General features: G+C 38.5%; 1 protein-coding gene across 2 annotated transcripts in view; it reads left to right on the forward strand.

The window, feature by feature from the left end:
* Window positions 1-19,151, forward strand: part of LOC108293006 (serine/threonine-protein phosphatase 4 regulatory subunit 1-like) — a 32,987-nt gene extending 13,836 nt beyond the window's left edge. Inside the window, exons 3-6 of one of the 2 annotated variants that reach the window (XM_037733346.1) lie at window positions 11,637-11,772; window positions 12,905-13,011; window positions 18,302-18,444; window positions 18,929-19,151. In XM_037733346.1, coding sequence (XP_037589274.1) covers window positions 11,637-11,772; window positions 12,905-13,011; window positions 18,302-18,444; window positions 18,929-19,135 — 593 coding nt within the window. In that variant the 3' untranslated portion in view covers window positions 19,136-19,151. The remainder of the gene's footprint in view (window positions 1-11,636; window positions 11,773-12,904; window positions 13,012-18,301; window positions 18,445-18,928) is intronic. The other variant, XM_037733347.1, reaches the window with a different exon arrangement.
* Window positions 19,152-23,737: the final 4,586 nt, after the last annotated feature.

The following is a 23,737-nucleotide window of genomic DNA, read 5'->3' on the forward strand; positions in this document are numbered from 1 at the left end:
GTGCTGGGAACTTAAAAGGAGAGAATAGATACAGAATGCTTTATAAAAGTAGAATTTTTTTTTAAAAAAAGTAGAATTTATGGTTCTTAGGAATTGATTAAATATGAGAGCAAGAAAGATAGTGTACTTTTGGTACCTCAAGGTGAGTAGGAGACTGATGGTGATTGGGAAGTCATGAGGATGAGCTGATTTTATGAGTAGTTTGGACAGTTTAGTTTTCAGGACAAATATGACGTGGAGGTGGAGATTTTACAGTGTACTTGCAAATATGGCTCTGGGGATCAGGGCAAGAGGATGTCATGGATCATCTGCACTATATGTGATAGCTGGAAATGACTTGCTTTACCAAGGAGGGGAAGAGGGTGTATGTGTAATGTATATGTATGAGGATAAAAGTATAGGGAAAACTACTACATAAAAGATAAAGAAGTGGCTGGGCACGGTGGCTCATGACTGTAATCCCAGCACTTTGGGAGGCCGAGGTGGGCAGATCACAAGGTCAGGAGTTCAAGACCAGCCCTGGCCAACATAGTGAAACCTTGTCTCTATTAAAAGTACATAAAAAGTAGTCGAGCATGGTGGCTTATGCCTGTAATCCCCAGCTACACAGGAAGCTGAGGCAGGATAATCCCGTGAACTGAGGAGGTGGGGGTTGCAGTAAGCCACGATCGTGCCTCTGCACTCCAGCTTGGGCAACAGAGTGAGACTTCATCTCCCCCCCACAAAAAAAAAAAAAAGCAAGAAATGTCCAGAAAAGTAGAAAAATGCTCAGGATTGTGCACTTCCAGAGAACTTAAGATAATTTTGGGAAGAGGTTGTTGGGATGGCGGGTGTCAGCATTATGAAAAGCTATAGAGAATTAAGACCAATAGGTCTGAGGAGGATTGTTGATCTTTGAGAAGTGAATCACAGAGTGAAAGATAAGACATTTTGTTTGTCTTGGTGAAGGGTTCCAAGGGGAACTATACCTTTAAGAAGTTTGATTTTTTTAAAAAAAGCCGTTTTAGGGAATAGCAAGCTTAGGTTCTAGATTTGCTGTGAAAGGAAAAACCCCATGTAGTGAGACTGGTCCTTAAATAACTTTCTATGGATCATAAAGTACAGTTTCCATGGCGACATTCACCTTCACCATTGTAACATTATTGTTTCTATGGTTGAGTCCTGGGTGAGGTGGTTGGAGTTTAAGAGCCATGTTGTTGGAAAAATATGTGTCTTCAGACTGTGACAGCATGAGTTTTTGAGAGTCCTGTGGGGGCTTTTTGAGAATCCTGTGGGGACTGAGACCAGCTGAGGGAATAGCACTTCTCCATCTCCCTCTCACGCTCTGAAGTCTGTGTATACTCACTGAATTGGATGTATGGTGTCGAGTGCACTATTCAGACTATTCTCTTTCTTCCTTTTCTCATGGTTGCTGGCACTTTTTTCCCCCTGACTTGGCAGAATAGAGTAAATGCATGTGTGATGATGATAAGGTAGGAATGGAAGTTGATTTTTTTTTTTTCTTGAAGATGGTTTCTGGGACTTTTAATAAATAGAGATTTGGAACATCTTCTGAGGATTGTAAGATTTGGTAAGAATTGTAGATTCAAATTCTTATTGAATGAACATGAAATCAGCTTGAATTTGTAGTATATTTGAGCATATTTAACAAGGAATAGTATTGATGCAGGTGGAGAATACAGTTGGCCTTACATATTCAAGATTCCACATCTGGGGATTCAACCGTGAGTTGAAATATTTTTTAAAATAGAAAACAACTGAACAGTTTAAAAAATACAGTATAGGCAACTATTTACATAGCATTTACATTGTTTTAGTTATTTTAAGTAATCTAGAGATGGTTTAAAGTATAAAGGAAGTTGTATATAGATTATATGCGTATACTACATCTTATATCAGGGCTTGAGCATCCTTGGATTTTGGTATTCATTGAGGGTTGGTCCTGGAACCAATCCCTGCAAATACCAAGAGATGACTGTATTGTACTCCTGAGAAGGTTAGGACTTCTGTGTATTCCTTCCTTCCCCCTCTTGCTTTTTGACAACTAAGAGTGGTGGAATCATTGGAAGAGGAATGTTAGGTAATGAGGCCTGAAATTCTGTTAGAATGCTGTATGAAGACAGAGGTCATCTTGCTTGGAAGTGACAACATGATCTTAATTTGTTTAAAAAAAAATCTTAATAATTGATAATTGTAGTCAGATTTTATTCTGGTATAATTGAGTAAGTATATACCTTACCTGGAGTTGTGTGTTGTTCAGAGAATACTGTTGAAATGAGTCAAGTTGTTCTTGGAAAAATCTCCAATGTCATTCTGAATTGCAGAGTAGTAATGTGATTTCTCTAGCTAGGTAAGATGATTTTGCAAAATGTATTAATGTTACTCTTTAAAAATTAGAAGGCAGAATCTATTTTGGTTGGTCGTATTTCCCTACTCCTTCTGCCTTGCTTGTGTATCAACCCTATGCCCCAGCTATACCAAATTACTTGTAATTTTGCAGACATGAAATAGTTTTCTTTGACTCCGTATCTTTGGATTTTTCTGCTTAGAATGCCCTCCTTCTGCCCTCTGTCCTGCTTGGCAAATTGCAGTGTATTTTCCAAGAACTGACTTGACTTTGAAGCCTTCTCTTACCAGAGCAGACTTAGAAGAATAGGAATAATTAATAGTTAACAGCATATTTTGTTTGCTTACACTCTTAAACCATGTACCTTAGTAGAGTATATATGTCTATATATACACACACGTACATAAAATATATGAGTATATACCCATATATTGTATGTACATACACACACAATTTTTTGTCTAGTTTTTATGGTATGTTCCTTGTTTGTTGCCTGACGTTAGATAGCATATGTGCTGTCGGCTGGGCGTGGTGGCTGACACCTATAATCCCAGCACTTTGGGAGGCCGAGGCAGGTGGATCATCTGAGGTCAGGAGTTTGAGACCAGCCTGGCCAACATGGTGAAACTCCATCTCTACTAAAAATAAAAAATTAGCCTGGTGTGGTGGCGTGCGCTTGTAGTCCCAGCTACTGGGGAGGCTGAGGCAAGATAATTGCTTGAACCCAGCCAGGTGTGGTGGCTCACGCCTGTAATCCCAGCACTTTGGGAAGCTGAGGTGGGTGGATCATGAAGTCAGGAGTTCAAGACCAGACTGGCCAACAGGGTGAAACCCCATCTCTACTAAAATATACAAAACTTAGCTGGGCATGGTGGCTCATGCCTGTAATCCCAGCTACTTGGGAGGCTGAGGGAGGAGAATTGCTTGAACATGGGAAGCGGAGGTTGTGGTGAGCTAAAATTGCACCACTGCTTTCCAGCCTAGGCAACAAGAGCAAAACTCTGCCTCAAAAAAAAGAAAAAGATAATTGCTTGAACCCGGAAGGCAGAGGTTGCAGTAAGCCAAGATTGCACCACTGCACTCCAGCCTGGGCGACAGAATGAGACTCCATCCCCCATCCTCCAAAAAAAGATAATGTATGCGCTGTCCTATTTATATTAAGACTACTACTTTTTAATTGAATGAAAACAATTAAAAACACATGGTTTTCCTACTTACTGGTTGAATGAAATGAATGAAAACAAAAACACATGGAAACTACACACAGATTTTCTGTATCTAGAAGCAAACAGAAATGCAAAGTGGGAGGGAGCATTTGCTTATTTGCCTGACACACTGTTACAGGCATTATCATTGTCTTAAAAGTCTTAACCATTATTTTATAGATAAATGCAGTAAATGACAAAACAGGGGACTTGAACCCAGATCTTTCTTACCTTAAAAAGCTTCTGTTCTTTTCACACAACTTTTGCTATGACTATGTAAAATTTTATGGTGGGCCCAACTTTTTTTTTTTTTTTTTTTTTTTTGAGATGGTGTCTCACTCTGTCACCTAGGCTGCAGTGCAGTGGTGTAATTTCAGCTCACTGCAACCTCCTCCTAAATTAAAGCGATTCTCCTGCTTTAGCCCGGCTACCTTTTGTAGTTTTAGTAGTGACAGGGTTTCACCCTGTAGGCCAGGCTGGTCTCAAACTTCTGGCCTCAAATGATCAGCCCACCTTGGCCTCTCAAAGTGCTTGGATTACAGGCGTGAGCCACCACTCATGGCCAAAGGAAAGGCGGAACTTTAAAACTATGACATTTTAGACACTTTTTCTTTAAAAAAGCAAAAAATTGGAATTTCTCTTCTGTTTTGGATTTCTATGTTAGATTCAGGGAACTGCAAGTGTTATAGAGGATACTTGTAGAACTATGACAATTGTTTTGTCTCATCTATTACATCATCTCATGTCTATACAAAAAGACATTCAGTTCTGTAGGTAACAAGGATTAATGTCATTGTTTTATTGTTTCTTTCCCTTGTCATCTGCCTTCCCGATGTTCTCTTTATTTGTATTGTAACATATTTGATTCCTTTCATGATTTGGAACTAGAAGGTTATATTCAGCCTAATTTATGTTTAGCAGCAGATTTCAAAGGGTCTTGGAGATAAAATGGACTAAAACTTTAAGTATAGGGCGTTAGTTTATATCCTAAGTTTTCTATTCCTATTAAGAATTCTGTTCTTTTGGCCAGGCACACTGGCTCATGCCTGTAATCTCAGCACTTTGGGAGGCTGAGGCGGGTGGATCACTTGAGGCTGGGAGTTCAAGACCAACCTGGGCAACATGATGAAACCTTGTCTCTACCAAAAATACAGAACTTGGTGGGGCGTCGTGGCATGTGCCTTTAATTTTGGCTGAGGCTTGAGAATTGCTTGACCCTGGGATGCAGAAGTTGCAGTGAGCCGAGATCGCACCACTATACTCTAGCCTGGGTAACAGAGCAAGACTCTGTCACAAAAAAAAAAAAAAAAAAGAATTACATTCTTTTAGTATTCTATTCTATTCTGTTAAGGTTCACCAAAAACCCAATTTCAATTAAAAGATGCGCCACATAACTTTTTTATGGAATCCGTACTTTATAATTAAATATTAGGTTTTACAAAATGAAAAATACTTATTTATTGGAAATCTGTCTTGAGCTTACAGGTGATCTTCCTTTTAATTTTTATCCTGGCTCCCCTTCAGCTAGCAATGACAGCTATTTAAGACTGTAAGTTTATAAGGGAAAGAGGAAGTATTAGACTTTTGGGTTAACAGATATAATTAGAAAAAGCATTTCAGAGTGGTCATTGTTAATATATGCTTTTTAAAAAAATTATGTACTTATTTTGGAGACTGAGTCTCACTCTGTTACCCAGGCTGAAGTTCAGTGGTGCGATCTTGGCTCACTGCAACCTCCACCTCCCAGGTTCAAGTGATTCTCATGATTCAGCCTCCTGAGTAGCTGGAATTACAGGCACATACCACCATACCCAACTAATATTTTTTGTATTTTAGTAGAGACGGGGTTTCACCATGTTGTCCAGGCTGGTCTCGAACTCCTAACCTCCAAGTGATCTGCTCGCCTCAGCCTCCCAAAGTGCTGGGATTACAGGCATGAGCCACTGGTGGCCAGTATATGCTTTAAAAAAAAAAATAGCAATAACAACAACGTGGTTTGAACACACTGTATTGTATGCTTTTTGGACATTAAAAAAATTCAAATAACATTAAAAGATGATTTTTTTTTTTTTTTTTTTACTTCATCAGTGAAAGAGGCTGGATTTTAAAAGCCTTGGAACAGTATAGGGCTATTGCTACTATTATAGTGCTCAAGAATCCATAAACTTTAGTTATGCAGAACTACATAAGAAAGAATTCAAGAGTCCTGAGGTACTGACCCTTTTATAATTATGAAATGTCTCTATTTCTAGTAATACCCCTTGTCTTTGATCTATTTTGTCTCATAATAATATAGCCCTCCAGCTTTTTCCTTTTTTTTTTTTTTCTTTTTTTGAGATAGGGTCTTACTCTGTCACCCAGGCTGGAGTGCAGTGGCACTATCTTGGCTTACTGAAATGTCTGCCTCCCATACTGAAGTGATCCTTTCACCTCAGGCTCCCAAGTAGCTGGAACCACAGGCGTGCACCACCATGCCCAGCTAATATTTTGTATCTTTTATAGAGATGGGGTTTTACCATGTTCCCCAGGCTGATACTGTCTGAAACTCCTGAACTCAAGCAGTCCACCTACCTCAGCCTCTCAAAGTGCTGGGATTACAGGTGTGAACCACCACACCCAGCCTCCAGCTTTCTTATATTTACTATTTTGTGTTACATCTTTTTAAAAAATTATCTTCAACCTATTGATTGAAATTTGTCTTTTAAAAATGTATCTCTGGTAGACAGACTATATTTCTGATAGTCTGATCATCTTTGCCTTAACTGAAATATTTTAGTCCATTTATATTTAATGTAATTATTGATCTGGTTAGATTTAGGTCTGCTGTTTTGCTATTTATTTTCTGTTTGACTCATGGGTTTTTTTCTCCGCTACTCCTTTCCAGGCTTTATTTTGGGTTAACTGAATATTTTTTAGCACTCCATTTTAGTTTCTCTGTTATCTTTCTAGCTATACCTTCTAATGTGTTTTAGAGATTACTCCTAGGATTGTAACTTCTTTTTGGTGGGGGCGGATAGAAATGAACCTGTGTCAACAGTGTCTGCACCAAAGTGGAACACACCCTTTGTATGGAAGTGATTATCAATCATGATTGATAAAGTGGTGGCAAAATATTTGAAACGCTATGATTTTGTTACCTTCTATGAGTATGCTTCTTAAATATGGTTAACAGTCTGTATTTAAATAGTAGGATTATTTATTTAAAAATAAATGCTCCTGATCCTTACTCTAAACTAACATAATCAGTATCTGAGTGTGGGATCTAGGAATCTGCATTTTAGGTAAGTGCTCCAAGCTTGTCTTAAACATAATTATGTTTGATAGTCACAGTGTAGGAGTTTTTTTCCACTGCCCTCTGCTTTTTATGGGCCAGAATCAATTTTATTGTTTATCTTTAACAAATATGAGACTGATGAAACAGTTTGGTCATAGTCGTAGAATTCTAGAGCCTTTATAAAGGTGCTTCAAGGTTATGCTAGCTTAACAGTCTTATAAAGGAGAAAACTGAGGCCAAATGAGAATGTCTGAGTGGCTTTTACAACTCTGATTTATAATTAATAAGGCATTTTGCTATGAATTGTAGACCAGAATAAGATGTATAAAATATTTCTGCACTGTGTAATTATGTTCATGGTTAAGCATTATTTGTAATCCAATTCCACAGACTCTGCCTTTAATTGGGCTATTTAGATCATTTGCCCTTAATGTAAGTACTGATATGGTTATGTTTAAATTGCTTATCTTGCTGTTTCTCATTTGTTTGTCCCATCTCTTCCTTGTTCCCTTTATTCTCTTTTTCTGCCTTCTTTTAGATTCCTTATGGGGCGTACTGGCTTATAAATTATATGTCTTTGGTGTATATATGTTTCTTTTTAAATAATGATTACTTTAGAGTTTATAATTAATATGCATTTTTACCTTGCCACAGTCTAACTTCAAGTAAATGTATCACTTTACATACCTGCAACAGTATACTTTGCCCTTTCCCTGCCTTTGTGCTATTGTAGTCATACATTGTATTTCTACATATGTTGTAAACCCCCCAATACATTTTTATCCGTTTATTTTTAGTACGTATTTTTATTTAAGCACTTATCTTTTAGGTATTTGAAAAATAAGAGAATGGTTTTTAGAATTTATCCCATGTTAACCATTTCTTTCTTTCTTTCTTTCTTTTTTTTTCTGGAGACAGCATCTTGCATTCCCCTCCAGTCTGGAATGCAGTGGTGCCATTTCACTTCACTGCAGCTTTGACCTTCCAGGTTCAGGCAGTCCTCCTGCCTCAGCCCCTTAAGTAGCTGGGACTACAGGAACACACCACCATGCCCAGCTTATTTTTGTATTTTTTGTAGAGGCAGGGTTTCACCATGTTGCCCAGGCTGATCTTTAACTCCTGAGCTCAAATGATCCACTCACCTCGGCCTCTCAAAATGATAGGACTACAGGCGTGAGCCACCGTGCCTGGCCTCATATTAATTGTTTCTGATGCCCTTTATTCTTTTGTATAGATCTAGATTCCCATCTGGTGTAATTTTCCTTTTGCTTGAATGACTTGCTTTAGTATTTCCTGTAGTGCATGTCTGCTGTTGATGTCAGTTTTTGTATGGCTGAAAAAGTATTTATTTCAGCTTCATATTTGCAAGATTTCTATTTCCTAGGTATGGAGTTGTAGGTTTTTTTCTTTACGTGCCTTAAAGATGTTGCTCTGTTTTCTTCTAGTTTGTATTTTAGACGGAGAAGTCTGCTGTCATTCTTATTTTTGTTTTTCTGTATATAACATGAATTTTTCCCTGGCTGCCTAAAAGCTTTTATCACTAGCTTTCAGCAATTTGATTATATTGTGCCTTGGTGTAATTTTGTTCATGTTTTTTGCTCATGAGTTTCATTGAACCCCTTGAATCTGTCTGTAGATCGATAGTTTTTACCAAATTTGGAAAAAATTTTGTCCATTATTCAAATATATTTTATATCTCCCATTCTTCTTTGGGGACTCCATTTGCACATATATTTGGATGCTTGGAGTTTTCCTACAATTGATTGATGCTTAATTCTCATCAGCCCCCATATATTTTTGGTTTCATTTAGGATGTTTTTCTTACGCTTTTTCTTCGTGGTAACACATTTTTCCTCTGTAGTGTTTAATCTGCTCTTGATCCTATCCAATACATTTTTCCATTTTTTTTTTAACTCTAGAAGATTAATCTTTTATATCTTCTTCTGTAGATCTTCTTAACATGCTCTTTTTTTTCTACCTTCTTAATGTGTGGAATATAGTTACAATAATTTCCATTTTCTTTGTTTTGGGTCTGTTTCTGTTGAGGTTTCTGCGTCATGGTTTGTATTTTCCTGACTTTGTGTGCCTAGTAATTTTTGACTGGATGCTAGACATTGTAGAGTTTACCTTGTTGAGTGCTAGCTATTTTTATATTCATTTACATACTTGAGTTTTCTTCTGTGACACAGTTTCTTGGAGACAGTTTGTTCTTTTGAAGCCTGTTAAGCTTTGTTAGGCAAAATCAGGAGAACTATTAGCTACTTCTTAGGCATTTTGCCACCTTTATGATAGAGTTTTTGACAGTTTTGGTTGGTGGAGACATGAACTATTCCTTGTCCTTTGTGATAATTTGGGTACTTGTTCACTTGATCATTTCAGGTAGTTATTTTTCCCAGAATATAAGTTAGTTTCCTCACACACATAAACTGTTTCAGTACTCACCTAAAAACTCAAGGGGACCTCCTGCAGCTCTCCGAAGTTCTTTCTCTGTGAAGGTCCCTCTTCTCTGATAGTCTTCCTCTGCAAATTCTAGCTGCCTTGTCTTCCCTTAATTTTCAACTCTGTCTCCTCAACTCGAGAGTCTGCTGGAATATATTTGGACCCTCCTAGTGCTCTAGAAATTATTTCCAGGAAGTTAGCTGGAGAAATACAGGGCTTATTTCATTTGACCCCTCTTTCTCAGAGTTACCGTCTAGTACTGTCTTTTGCCCAGTGTCTGAAACCATGACTTCCTATGTTTTATCTTTTTTCTTAAAGAGATGGGAGTCTCACTGTGTTTCCTAGGGGCTAGAGTGTAGTAGCTGTTAGCAAATGCAGTCATAAAGCACTGCAGCTTTGACTTCCTGGGCTCAAGCAGTCTTCCTGATTCAGCTTCCTAAGTAGCTCGGACTATAGACACTACCAGCATGCCTGGTTCTGTCTTTTTTTGTTGTTTTTTTTGTTTGTTTTTTAAACCATTTAAGGTGTGAGGGTTAACTTGATTCCTGTTAATCTATCTTTGTCAAAAGTGGAAGAGCATGTTTAAGTGTTCTTTAAATACAGAAGCTATTTTTATTTTAACAAAAAGAACTGTGCCATGTTTTGTAGTCTCTTTTTGATAATGTTCTATTGGGAGTAAAAACAGTGATGCCTGTTTAAAGTGGTCAGTTCTGTAAGTTGAGCCTATGGTATATACACATTTATTTCAAAAACAGGCATTTAAAAATGTCCTAATAGCAATCACATTGGTCATTTCATCAGGAAATGAATCTTTTCTGTTACTCATATAGCAACATTTGGGAGAAGTTTCTTAGGTGGTTTTCTTTTTCTCTCCTAAGAAAAGAGCTTACAGGGCAAAGACAAAATCTCAGTGTAAGTGATGCACAGATTTATTTGTTTCAAAAATATTTAAATGCTTACTTTGTGCCTGGAAATATTCTGGAGATGAAGCAGTGAATGGGATAAAAATTCCCGTCCTCGCAGAGCCAATAACTTACTCTAGAAAGACAGACAGTAAGTAAAACAACTAATACTTACCAGATGTTGACAGGCACTATTGAGAAAGTAAATACAGTAAAGTAATGCAGGGGATAGAATAGAAAGTGCCAGGAAGTAATAAGAAAAATTTCTTGGAAAGCTCTTAGGGCTTTAGGAAAGGCCCTGAACTCTAGCAGTTGTAGAGTTCTTATTTAAACCTTAGCTCTGGATTCCATCCTTCCCAACCTCATAGTGTTTCCATCAGTTAATATTTTCTTATTCATAGAACTCCAATTTATATTTATTTGTTGACTGTTGACTTTCACTATATAACCATGTTGAAAATCTTTGTCTTTTAAACATTAGGAACAAAACAAGGTAAATAATCTTTATTTTGCTTGAATGCCCTGACTGGTAATCTAATCCAGTTTATTATTTCACAACCACAGTTCTGGAAAGTGTGTTTTGTGCTCATTGTCTTTACTTTTTTATATTTTCTTTTACCTCTTCAGTCAGGTTTGGCTTTTCAGCTTTCATACCATGGAAAATTGCCCTTGTTTAACAATGAGCACACAGCATGGCACAAAAGTACCAAATTCAGTGGGCACTTTTCAGTTCTTCCTTGATTTATTTGGTAGTAGATGCTGTTTAATCATACCTTCACTCTCATTGCTTGATTCCTTTAAAATCATTACCTTTGATTAGTTTTTAGCCATTCTGTCTTGGTCTTCTCTTCCTTCTCCTGCAGCTTGAATGAGTGGCTGGCCATTTAGTTTGTAGTAATACATACTTTTATTACAATATTCATTTTAAAGTAGATTGTTTTTTGTAGAATATTAGCTCTTTGAAGGCAGAATTATTAGTATTTTCATTGTTGCTTCCCCAGCATCTACCCTAGTACTTGGCACAAATGTGTTTAATAAATATTTATTTAGTGAATATGAATATACTAATGTGTTTAGCTTTCCTCTATTAAGTGAATCAGATACCAGTTTAATTAGCTTTATCTTCTACATTGCAGGATTAGCTGTATTGGTGCTTGACTTTTTGTGTGTCTGTTCACAAGTTGTTAGTGTCCTGATTGAAAATGTTCTCAAGACTCTGATCACTGCTTTCTGCATACTGAGTTTCTGTGGCCTCTGACCTTTGTGTCTTTAGAACCAAGTAGAACATACTTGTAAAAAAAGGAGAGGAGGTATCTTTTAGTTATTTGTGGCTACTGGATTGATTCTGAGAGTTTTTTGTAACTTTTTTTTCGTACCAATCCAGAAACAGATTTTTACTGCTTCAGACGGGCAAGGGATACATTTTAGTTTCAAAGTGTTATAAGGAGTATTTCTGATGTCTCTGATAGTTGGTGTGGATGACTACAGCTCAGAGTCTGATGTGATTATTGTACCTTCAGCCCTGGACTTTGTCTCACAAGATGAAATGTTGACACCCCTGGGGAGATTGGACAAGTATGCTGCAAGCGAGAACGTATTTAACAGGTACGTGCATATTATTTTTGTTAAGGTGGAAGTGGAAGGGTGGCTTTATTAACTTCAGTAGGAAAAATGAAAGTATCCATTTTCAAAGGTGGTGTTATTAACAGGCACAATCTGAGTCACCAAGTTTTATTCATAATCATAGCATAAGCAGCTTTGTACTTGTTTATTCTTTGATCCTAGTAAGCATACAGCACGCTTTCTTTCCAAAAAAAATACCATTACCATTGCTTTTCTGCCACTGGACGTAATTTTGATATTCATATAAATTGCTTATTGGGAAGTACATTATTCCTTCAACAGATGATGTTGTATACTTGCTGTGTAACAGGTGATGCTCAAGGTCATTGGGTCACATGGCAGTGACCAAGAGCCAGCAGCATTCTTCCTACTGCATTGCGTTTCTCCAGCTGTGATCCCAGATCACTTATATCACACTTTTCTGGGAGATCAAAAAGTGTTTGTTCAGATTTTTTGGATATAGCGATGCAAAATTCATAATAGTAAAAATATGTAAGGATAACGTTTTGTATAATGAATATGTTTTTTCATTATGATAATTGGAGGATAACTGAAACGAATTTTTGGTAACTTTTTGCCAACTCAGATAAAGATAAAAAATATGTAGGTAAATACGCAGTCTCATCTTGTCAAAATAAAAGCAAAACTGGCATTTGCCAATTAGAAAATTATAGGCAATATATGTTTTAATAATGTGTTAAGAAAAAAATTTCTTTAAAAATGTGCAGATTTTGTCTTTAAAAATTCTAGATACTGGCCAGGCGCAGTGGCTTATGCCTGTAGTCCCAGCACTTTGGGAGGCCAAGGCAGGTTGATTGCTTGAGCCCAGGAGTTTGAGACCAGCCTGGGCAACATGGTGAAACCTCATCTCTACTAAAGATGTTTAAAAATTAGCCAGGTGTGGTGGGGTGGTGTACACCCATAGTTCCAGTTACTCAGGAGGCTGAGATGGGAGGATTACCTGAGCCAGGGAAGTCAATGCTGTGATTAGCCATGATCGCACCATTATACTCCAGTCTGGGCAACAGGAATGAGGCCCTATCTCAAAAAAATAAAATTCTGGTTATTAACTATTGATGCCATTGAACGTATATAATTTTCTTTTTTTGTGTAGACAAATGGTGGCCCGGAGTTTGCTGGATACCTTGAGGGAAGTCTGCGATGATGAAAGAGATTGTATTGCTGTTTTGGAAAGAATTAGCAGATTGGCTGATGATTCAGGTATATGTTTATGTGGAGAAAGTGAATTTATTCTAGAAGGTTTTCTTTGACCAAATTTGTGTTTCTAAAAAACTAATGAAAAAGTTAATGTGATATGAGATACCTTTAAAAGATTTCCTAAGTAATTATCAAACCCATCAGTGACAACAAAAGTAAAATTTGTTACTGAGACCTGAACGTTGTAGTAGGCTTAGTTTAGTTTTAGAAATTTCTCATAAAACAAATCTAAAAACATTGTTTTGCATGATGTATATTACTGTTTTAGGATTAATAAAAATATCTAGAATAATTTTGAATACATTAAAAGAGATGGAGGAGGCTATACATTTTTTAGGCAAATAAAGAAAGCTTTTTTTCTCTGCTTTCTCACTTGGAAAAAATGTTGATTAACCATTTGTAAAACTAAAGTTGGTTTATCTCCAAAGTGAAGATAAGAAAATCTGCTTAAGAAAGAGGTAAACTTGATTTGAGGCTTAGAAAATGGTGATGTTAAGGTTTTTATAAATATGTTTCTTGTTGTAGTAAAATACACTTAACACATAAAACATGCCGTTTTAAGCTAATATTAAGCATATTTTAGTGCTTGATTTTAGAAACAATCCAAAAGTAAATTTTAAAACTTTTTTCCTTAAATCTTTTCTTTTATTAAAATATATTTTCCATTTCTGACAGACTTTTTGGCATGTCAGCAAGCCCCATCTTTTAATTTTTAGACAAGCTCATCTTTTGAGAAACAGTTTATTTTAATGGGAATATGGTAAATATTGACATAAGCCTTAAATGTTTCTAATGCTTTTATAGGGTGGGGAGAACATTTGTAGGCTTAACTGAGCAATAATCTACCTTTGTGTACATAATTACTTATGTATATGCTTATTCTAGAATAGTTTTAGGAGGGGTCTCGTCAAGTATAATTTTTACTTATTTTTTTAATTTGATTTAAGTTAAATTTGTTGTTCATGGCACTGTTATAGCCTATTGTGGTTATATTCCTTAGTAGAGACAGATACTTTTTAAGGATAAATTTGTGTTTTCCTTTACCTGTTTACCAACTCTAGTTTTTTTAAAATAAATGTGTGTGTGTGTGTGCGTGTGTATGTGTGTGTATTTTAAAATATGTTCTCACATTGGTAAATTCATAGTAAATGTTTCCATTGAAACGAATAATTCTATTCGTTCAGTATACATCAAACAGTGCTCTATTACCAGGTTCTAGATTAAATGCTAGAGCAGTTATTAAGGTGAACAAGGATTTCTGTCATCAAATTAACAGTTTAGTGAATGTAACCAACATATAAACAATAAATTATAATGGGAAGGATCAGGGCAGGGTTCAGAAAGTTAGTGACATTTGAGTTGTATTTGATAGAATGATGAAGTATAGAGAGGAGAAAGGGCATACCCAGGAGAGGAAAAGACAGACTTAGAGGCTTGAGGAGTTCAAGGTGGTGGCCCATGTGGTCAGCAATGAGGCCAACCTGACAGTGAGACTAACCTGCTGAGTTTCCAGGTGAGAAAAATTAGGCCGTTAAATAAGGTAGGTGGGGCTAGATTGTAAAGGTTTATAATATACCCTGCTGATGACTTTACCTGTTTTGTGATTTAGAACAGTGTAATGTAGCAGTATGAACTGATATGGTGAAAAAGATGGGTGACAAGAAGACTAATTGGAAGACTATACCAATTAATTGTTTTTCGTTTTGTTTTTGTTTTTTTGAGACAGAGTCTTGCTCTGTCGCCTAAGCTAGAGCAGAGTGACGTGATCTCTGCTTGCTGCAACCACCTCTGCCTCCCAAGTTCAAGCAATTCTCATGCCTCAGCCTCACGAGTAACTGGGATTATAGGCGTGCACCACCACCCAGTTAATTTTTATATTTTTAATAGAGAAGGGGTTTCACTATGTTGACTAGGCTGGCCTGGAACTTCTGACCTTAAGTGATCCACCTGCCTCGACCTCCCAAAGTGCTGAGATTATAGGCATGAGCCACCGACCATGAGTGACCGGCCAATCAGTTGTTGTAAGGGCGAATTGTTGGATAGAAATTGAAGTGCTAGGAGGGATTGATTCCAAGGCTAACCTCTGGATAGAGTGAGAAAGAGAGAGTAATTGACCTTGAGGTTTCTCATTTGTAGAACTGGGCCTATTGTGGTATTTGGGTAAGATAGGCTGTTGAATAAAACACAGCTCTGAAGTGAATGGAATATATATTCTTTGTTTAGACAATTAAGCAGATGAGAACCTTCCTGTCTTCTGCTTTACCTTTCATCCTTTCATTCACTTTTATCTTGATTTATTCCACTAAATTTACCATCTGCTTTTACTTTATTTTCCCCTGGAATGGACAGATATGTAGTGGCATCTCGTTGTGGTTTTAATTTACATTTCCTCAATAACCAATGATGAAGTTATATACTTACTGGCTATTTGGCTATCTTCTTTTTTTTTTTTTTTTTTTTTTTTTTTTTTTTTTTTTTTTTTTTTTTTTTTTTTTTTTTTGAGATGAAGTCTCATTCGTCACCCAGGCTGGAGTGCAATGGCACAATGTCAGCTCACCACAACCTCCTCCTGGGTTCAAGCAGTTCTTCTGCCTCAGCCTCTCAAGTGGCTGGGATTATAGGCATGCGCCACCACCACGCCTGCCTAATTTTTGTATTTTTATTAGAGATTAGGTTTTACCATGTTGGCAAGAATGATCTGGAACTCCTGACCTCAAGTGACCCACCCACCTCAGCTTCCCAAAGTGCTGGGATTACAGACATTAGCCACCACACACCCGACTTCTTTTTTGAAATGTCTAAGTCTTCCCCCTTTAAATAATTGGCAGTCATTTTCTTACAGATTTACAGGAATTCATTCTGCATATGAGCCCAATGTCATTTATGTATATTAAAGATTTCTTTTTCACTCTGTGGCTCATCTTTGCACTCAAAGTGATACTTCTTAAAGAAGAGAAGTGCTTTTCCTTTATGGATAGTGCCTTTGTGTCTTTGTAGAGATTTTCTCCAACCTCAAAGTCATATATATCTTTTCGTACTCTGTTAACACAGAGAATCCTTACTGTTTTTGCCTTGATGCTTAGATCTGTATTCCACCTGGAATTTATTCATGTGCCTGATACAAAGTAGAGGACAAGTACTATCTTGCTTTTCTTTTTTTTCTTTTAATGTGGGTAGCCAGTTGACACAATACTGTTTATTAAAAAGACCATCTTTTCTTGTTCATCTTTTAATAAATCAATTGTCTATACATGCATGCATCTGTTTCTGGACTGCATTTTTTTTTCCCATTGGCCTATTTGCCTAAGCAGTGCTTTGAAGAAAGAAAAGTTGCTGATTTCATTTATAACTGACACCATAACTTGTGTTCTCCTTTTGGTTCAAAAATATAAGCAATTGTCAGTGTTAACTTAGAAAATTCAGGACCATGAGAAAAGCAGAGGCCTGTATGTTTACTTTTTAAAAATTTAGGTTTTTCTTCAAAACAGAAATACTCTATTTTGTTCATATATGTCCAACTTCACATGGTACAAAAGTATAATAGAAATTCCAGATGGTTTGTTGATAAGATTCTGAGCTTTGTAAAATACCATGTTTTCTACTTAAAGCTATGTTAATTTCTTTTTGTTGAGATCTGAAACTCCACTGGACACATTCATACATATTTACTTTAATGTAACTTTAATAATGCATAATAATGAGTATCAAAGTTCTAGTTAGGTCTGATATAATGACATGTTACTGATAATTCATCATGTCTGTCTGTGTTTCAGTCACTTGCATGTCTTCTATGAATTGCCTACTTGTATCCTTATTTTCTTTCTTACATTTATTTGAACAGTGTGGTCTTTGTATAGTTCACCTAATACTCTGTTATACATGCATTTGTTCCCTGGCTGTTTTACCTTTTAACCAAGTATGGTATCTGTTACCTATAATAAAGTTTTTATTGTTTGTTTGTTTTGAGACAGAGTCTTGCTTTGTCACCCAGGCTGGAGTGCAGTGGCACTATCTGAGCTCACTGAAACCTCCGCCTGCTGGGTTCAAGTGATTCTCCTGTCTCAGCCTCCGGAGTAGCTGGGATTACAGGCATGCGCCACCACGCCCGACTAATTTTTGTATTTTTAGTAGAGATGGGGGTTCACCATGTTGGCCAGGCTGGTTTCGAACTCCTGACCTTGTGATCTGCCCACCTTGGCCTCAAAGTGCTGGGATTACAGGTGTGCCCAGCCTATAATAAAGTTTTTATGAAGTAAAATGAGTTGGTCTTATGGGTGATTTTTGGATTTTTGTCTTCCCACCTCAAGATTGAACATTTAATGTTACCTTTTAGTACTTTTGATCTTTATGTATGATGCGCAGTAGGAACTTTCGTTCCTTACATAACTAACAGCTTTTTCTACCATTACTTCTTGGACGTTTCATCTTTTTGAAGCCCAGAGATTTGAAATGTCATATTTCTCACATTTAAATTTTCCATATGCACTTGGATCTTTTCAGGTTTTTAAAAAATATTTGTCACCTTTAATTTTCATTTACCCATTTCTAATTATATATCTTTCACTTATTGAGATTAGGAGCTAGTTTTTTGTTTTGTTTTGTTTTGTTTTGTTTTGTTTTTGAGACTGAGTTTCACTCTTGTTGCTTAGGCTGGAGTGCAACGGCATGATCTCAGCTCACTGCAACCTCTGCCTCCCAGGTTCAAGTGATTGTCCTGTCTCAGCCTCCCGAATAGCTGGGATTACAGGTGCATGTCACCACACCCAACTAATTTTTGTATTTTAGGAGAGATGGGGTTTCATCATATTGGTAAGGTGGGTCTGGAACTCCTGACCTCAGGTGGTCTGCCTGTCTTGGTCTCCCAAAGTGCTGTGACCTCGCCCAGCCAGGAGCTAGTTTTTATGAATTGTCCTAGTAGGTTATTAAATAGTGGAATTTATGGATAATACTATATATCACAGTATTGATGTAACTATCGGACAGGATTTTAGCCCTTAGCACAGTGTGGCGCAGTGTAGGTAATAAATAAACTCATTTATTGTTAAGAAATGGTTAGATACTCAGAGCCTACTATAAACAACAGAAGCTTGGGTTGAGGATAAAGTCCTCTTTTCATTCATGGGATTGATCTGTGTATGATTGTGAAAAGGATTGGAAAAGTAAACAGTCTTTTTCTAAATCCTTTATATTTTGAAAATGAAAGTCCAAAGCCTTCCTAAGTATTCTGAAGTCTAGATAAAGCTTTTTTTGCTGTAGGAGAACATGTTTGCTCACATTATGGTTATCTCAATAGAACCAACTGTGAGAGCGGAGCTAATGGAACAGGTGCCTCATATTGCACTGTTTTGTCAAGAAAACCGGCCTTCAATACCATACGCTTTTTCCAAATTCTTACTACCTATCGTGGTTAGATATCTTGCAGATCAGAATAATCAGGTAAGAGTACCATTTATATGTTCATAAAATAAATTTATGTAGCGTAATGTATGGAGAATAGCCTAGCTTAAGTGTTGGAATGTTTTTTTCCTCTTTTACTTCGTTACTGTTTTTCCAAAATGAACATTTGTCTTAGATAAGATGTGTTTAGAGTCTGACAAATCTAGTAGATCTCTTTAATACCATTAGAGACAATGCCTAGTAACTCACTTGGTAACCTCCTAGGGATTCCTCAAAATGTTTGTTACTTTGTGAGGCATCTCTTACCAGGATGGCTGTGTTTCACTTACTCTGTTATATAACACAGTCTACCAAGTTCTATAGTCTTTGTAATAGTTGAAGAAAATAAACACAAATATTTATTTGCAAAGTTTTGCCAGTTATGGGTCCCTTTGAGATGAGAAATCTTTGTTTATAAAAATCAAGTGGTAGAATTTTGTCATGCCGCATATGAACTTTCTTTGTGTTTTTATTTTTCTCCTAGGTGAGGAAAACAAGTCAGGCAGCTTTGCTGGCTCTGCTGGAGCAGGAGCTCATTGATCGATTTGACGTGGAGACCAGAGTGTGCCCTGTCCTCATAGAGCTGACCGCCCCAGATAGTAATGATGATGTGAAAACAGAAGCTGTGGCTGTAAGTCGAATGCCATTTTTCTATTTATGGAAAATGTGGCTGATAAGAGGTGCTTATTAAAATCAGGCTGGGGTCGGGCATGGTGGCTCATGCCTATAATCCCAGCACTTTGGGAGGCTGAGGTGGGTGGATCACATGAGGTCAGGAGTTTGAGACCAGCCTGGGCAACATGGTGACACCCAGCTCTACTAAAAAAAATTAGCCAGGCATGGTGGTGTGTGCCTGTAGTCCCTGTTACTCAGGAGGCTGAGGCAGGAGCATGACTTCAATGTGGGAGGTGGAGGCTGCAGTGAACCAAGATTAGGCCAGTGCATTCCAGCCTGCATGACTGAGCAAGACTCTGTCTCAAAGAAAAGAAATAGGTTGGGCTGGGTGCAGTGGATCACACTTCTAATCCCAGCACTTTGGGAGGCCAAGGTGTGAGGATCACTTGAGCCCAGGGGTTTGAAATCAGCCTGGCCAGCATGGCAAAGCCCCATCTCTACTGAAAATACAAAAGAATTACCCAGGTGTGGTGGCACATGCCTGTAATCCCACCTACTCTAGAGGCTGACACACAAGAATCATTTGTATCTAGGAGGCAGAGGTTACAGTAAGCTGAAATCACACCACTGCATTCCAGCCTAGATGATAGAATAAGACTCTGTCTTAAAAAAAAAAAAAAGCCTACTTTACATTGTTTAACATGTTTCTATTAAAGTTGCCACAAATTATTAAATCTGAAATATAATCAGAGCTAGAAAGGGACATAAAGGCTTACAAAGGAAAATGTACCTTCTGCACGCAATAAGAAAATAATAAATGAGGGGGATCCAAGATGGCCGAGTAGGAGCAGCTCTGGATTGTAGCTCCCAGTGAGAGTGCAGAGGGTGAATGGCTGCCACATTTCCAGACAGATTTTTATTGCTCACAGACCAGAATATTCCCAGGTGGAGGAGCGCCACGGGTCTCTAGCGTGGCTGTTTTGGCCGGCATGGTGGATCTCCACACAGAAAACTCACACGGGTCCGGGCGCCTTTTCCGCTGGTGACTGGACCGCCTGGGAGAGAGAGTCACCCGTTCAGCTGATAAAAAGGGGACTGAAAGAGGGAGCCAGGCGGGGGGATTCCCAGGTGAAAAAGTGCCACGAGTCTCCAGTGCGGCTGTTTCAGCCGGCACAGCGGGTCTCCACGCAAAATCTCACACAAATCTGGGTGCGTTTTCAACTAGCGACTGGAACACCTGGGAGACAGAGTCACCCATTCAACTGAAAAGGGACTGAAACAGGGAGCAAGGCCAGGAGATTCCCGGGGAGAAAAAGCGCCATGAGCACCCGGCACGACTGTTTCAGCTGGCACAGCAGGTCTTGGCATAAGAACTCACACAAATTGGGGCGCCGTTTCAACTGGTGACTGGAATGCCTGGGAAACAGAGTTGCCCGTTCAGCTGAAAAAAAAAGGGTTCTGAGGCAGGGAGCCAGGTAATCAGGTGCGGCTGGTCCCACCCCCACAAACACCAGCAATCTGAAATGCTCTGGATTGAGAGTTTCACAGCAAGCACAGCTGAACCTGGGATGATCCAGCTCTGTGGGGGAGGGGTGTCTGCCATTACCAAGGGAGCCCACCGCTACCGAAGTAGTCTGCCATTGCTGAGGTCATCTGCCATTGCCGAGGCAGTCTGCCATTACTGAGACAGCCTGCTGTTGCCGAAGCAGTCTGCCATTACAGAGAGAGTCCGCCATTACAGAGGCGGGCTGCCATTGCTGAGGAAGTTCTAACCATATCCCTATAAACAGGACTGCAGGGAAGTTCACACGGCAGCTGGGCAGAGCCCACAGCAGATCAGCAACGCCTTTGCTGGCAGACTGTGACTAGACTGCCTTCCTCACTGGGCAGCGCATCCCTGAAAAAAGGCAGCAGCATGACAGAAACTTATAAATACAACCCTACCTTCCCAGGACAGAGCACCTGGGGAAAAAAAAGGCAGTTATGAGTTCTGCCGCAGCAGACTTAAACATACCTGCCCAGCAGCTCTGAATGCAACAACAGAGCTCACAGCTCAGCACTTGAGCTCCTATGAAGGACAGACCGTCTCCTCAAGCAGCTCCCCAAACCCCATATATCCAAAGAGTCACCTCATAAAGGAGAGCTCAGACTGACATCTGGCACGTCTGGGACAAAGCAGAAGAAGAAACTGGCAGCAACCCTTACTGTTCTGCAGCCGCTGCAGGTGAGTCCCAGGCAAGCAGGGTCTGGAGTGGACCTCCAGCAGTCCTACAGCAGAGGGGCCTGACTGTAACAAGGTAAACTAAGAAACAGAAAGAAATAACTTCATCATCAACAAACAGGACGTCCACTCAGAGACCGCATCTGAAAGTCACAAACTACAAAGACCACAGGTAAATAAATCTGCAAATATGGGAAGAAACCAGCGCAGAAAGGATGAAAACACCCAAAACCGGAATGCCTCTCCTCCTCCAAGGGATCACAACTCCTCACCAGCAAAGGAACAAGGCTGGATGGAGAATGAGTCTGATGAATTGACAGAATCAGACTTCAGAAGGTGGGTAATAAGAAACCTCCGAGCTAAAAGAACATGTTCGAACCCAATGCAGAGAAACTAAGAACATTGAAAAAAGGTTTGATGAAATGCTAACAAGAATAAACAGCTTAGAGAGGAACATAAATGAATTGATGGAGCTGAAAAACACAACACAAGAGCTTCACGAAGCATACACGTTTCAATAGCTGAATTGACCAAGCAGAATAAAGGATATCAGAGGTTGAAGATCAACAATGAAATAAGACAAGAAGGCAAGATTAGAGAAAAAAGAGTAAAAAGAAACGAACAAAGCCTCCAAGAAATATGGGATTATGTGAAAAGACTTAATCTACGTTTGATAGGTGTACCTGAATGTCACGGAGAGAATGAATCCAAGCTGGAAAACACTCTTCAGGATATTATCCAGGAGAACTTCCCCCAACCTAGGAAGGCAGGCCAACATTCAAGTCTCGGAAATTATAGAGAACCCCACAAAGATACTCCTCAAGAAGAGCAACCCCAAGGCACAAAATCTTCAGATTCACCAGGGTTGAAATGAAGGAGAAACTGCTAAGGGCAGCCAGAGAGAAAGGCCGAGTCACCCACAAAGGGAAGCCTATCAGAGTCAACAGCGGATCTCTCAGCAGAAACCCTACAAGCCAGAAGGGAGTGGGGGCCAATATTCAACATCCTTAAAGAAAAGAACTTTGCACCTAGGATTTCATATCCAGCCAAATTAAGTTTCATAAGCGAAGGAGATATAAAATCCTTTACAAACAAGCAATTACTCAGAGATTTCATCACCACCAGGCCTGCTTTACAGGAACTCCTGAAAGAAGCACTAAACACAGAAAGGAACAACCAGTACTAGCCACTCCAAAAATGTACCAAATGGTAAAGAGCATTGGCACAATGAAGAAATGGCATCAACTAACAGGTGAAACAACCAGCTAGCATCAAAATGGCAGGTTTAAATTCACACGTAACAATGTTAACCCTAAATGTAAATGGGCTAAATGCCCCAATCAAAAGACACAGACTGGCAAATTGGATAAGAAGCCAAAACCCGTTGGTGTGCTGTATCCAGGAAACCCACCTCACATGCAGGGATACACATAGGCTCAAAATAAAGGGATGGAGGAAGATTTACCAAGCAAATGGAGAGCAGAAAAAAAGTAGAAGTTGCAATCCTAGTCCTTGATAAAATGGACTTTAAACCAACAAAGACCAAAAGAGACAAAGAAGGACATTACATAATGGTAAAAGGATCAGTGCAACAAGAAGACCTAATGATCCTAAATATACACACACTCAATACAGGAGCACCCGGATACATAAAGCAAGTTTTTAATGACCTACAAAGAGACTTAGACTCTCACACAATAATAGTGGGAGACTTTAACAACCCACTGTCAATATTTGACAGATCAACGAGACAGAAAATTGGCAAGGATATCCAGGACTTGAACTTAGACCTGGACCAAGCAAACCTAATAGACATTTACAGAACTCTCCACCCCAAATGCACAGAATATACATTCTTCTCAGCACCAAATCACACCTACTGTAAAATTGACTGCATAATTGGAAGTAAATCACTCCACAGCAAATGCAAAAGAATGGAAATCACAACAAACAAGTCTCAGACCACAGCGCAATCAAATTAGAACTCAGAATTCAGAAACAAACTCAGAACCACACAACTTCCTGGAAACTGAACAACTGGCTGTTGAATATTGACTGGATAAACAATGAACTGAAGGCAGAAATAAAGATGTTCTTTGAAACCAATGAGAATGAAGACACAAAATACCAGAGTCTCTGGGAAACATTTAAAGCAGTGTCTAGAGGAAAATTTGTAGCAATAAATGCCCACAAAAGAAGTAAGGAAAGATCTAAAATCGACACCCTATCATCAAAATTGAAAGAGCTAGAGGAACAAAATCAAAAATACTCAAAAGCTAGCATAAGACAAGAAGTAACTAAGGTCAGAGCAGAACTGAAGGAGATAGAGACACAAAAAACCCTTCAAAAAATCAATAAATCTAGGAGCTAGTTTTTTGAAAAGATGAATAAAATAGACCCATAGCCAGATTAATAAAAAAGAAGAGAGAATAATCAAATAGATGCAATAAAAAACGA

The sequence above is a fragment of the Cebus imitator genome, unplaced genomic scaffold (assembly GCF_001604975.1).
Source record: "Cebus imitator isolate Cc_AM_T3 unplaced genomic scaffold, Cebus_imitator-1.0 Scaffold518, whole genome shotgun sequence".
Lineage (NCBI taxonomy): Eukaryota > Metazoa > Chordata > Mammalia > Primates > Cebidae > Cebus > Cebus imitator.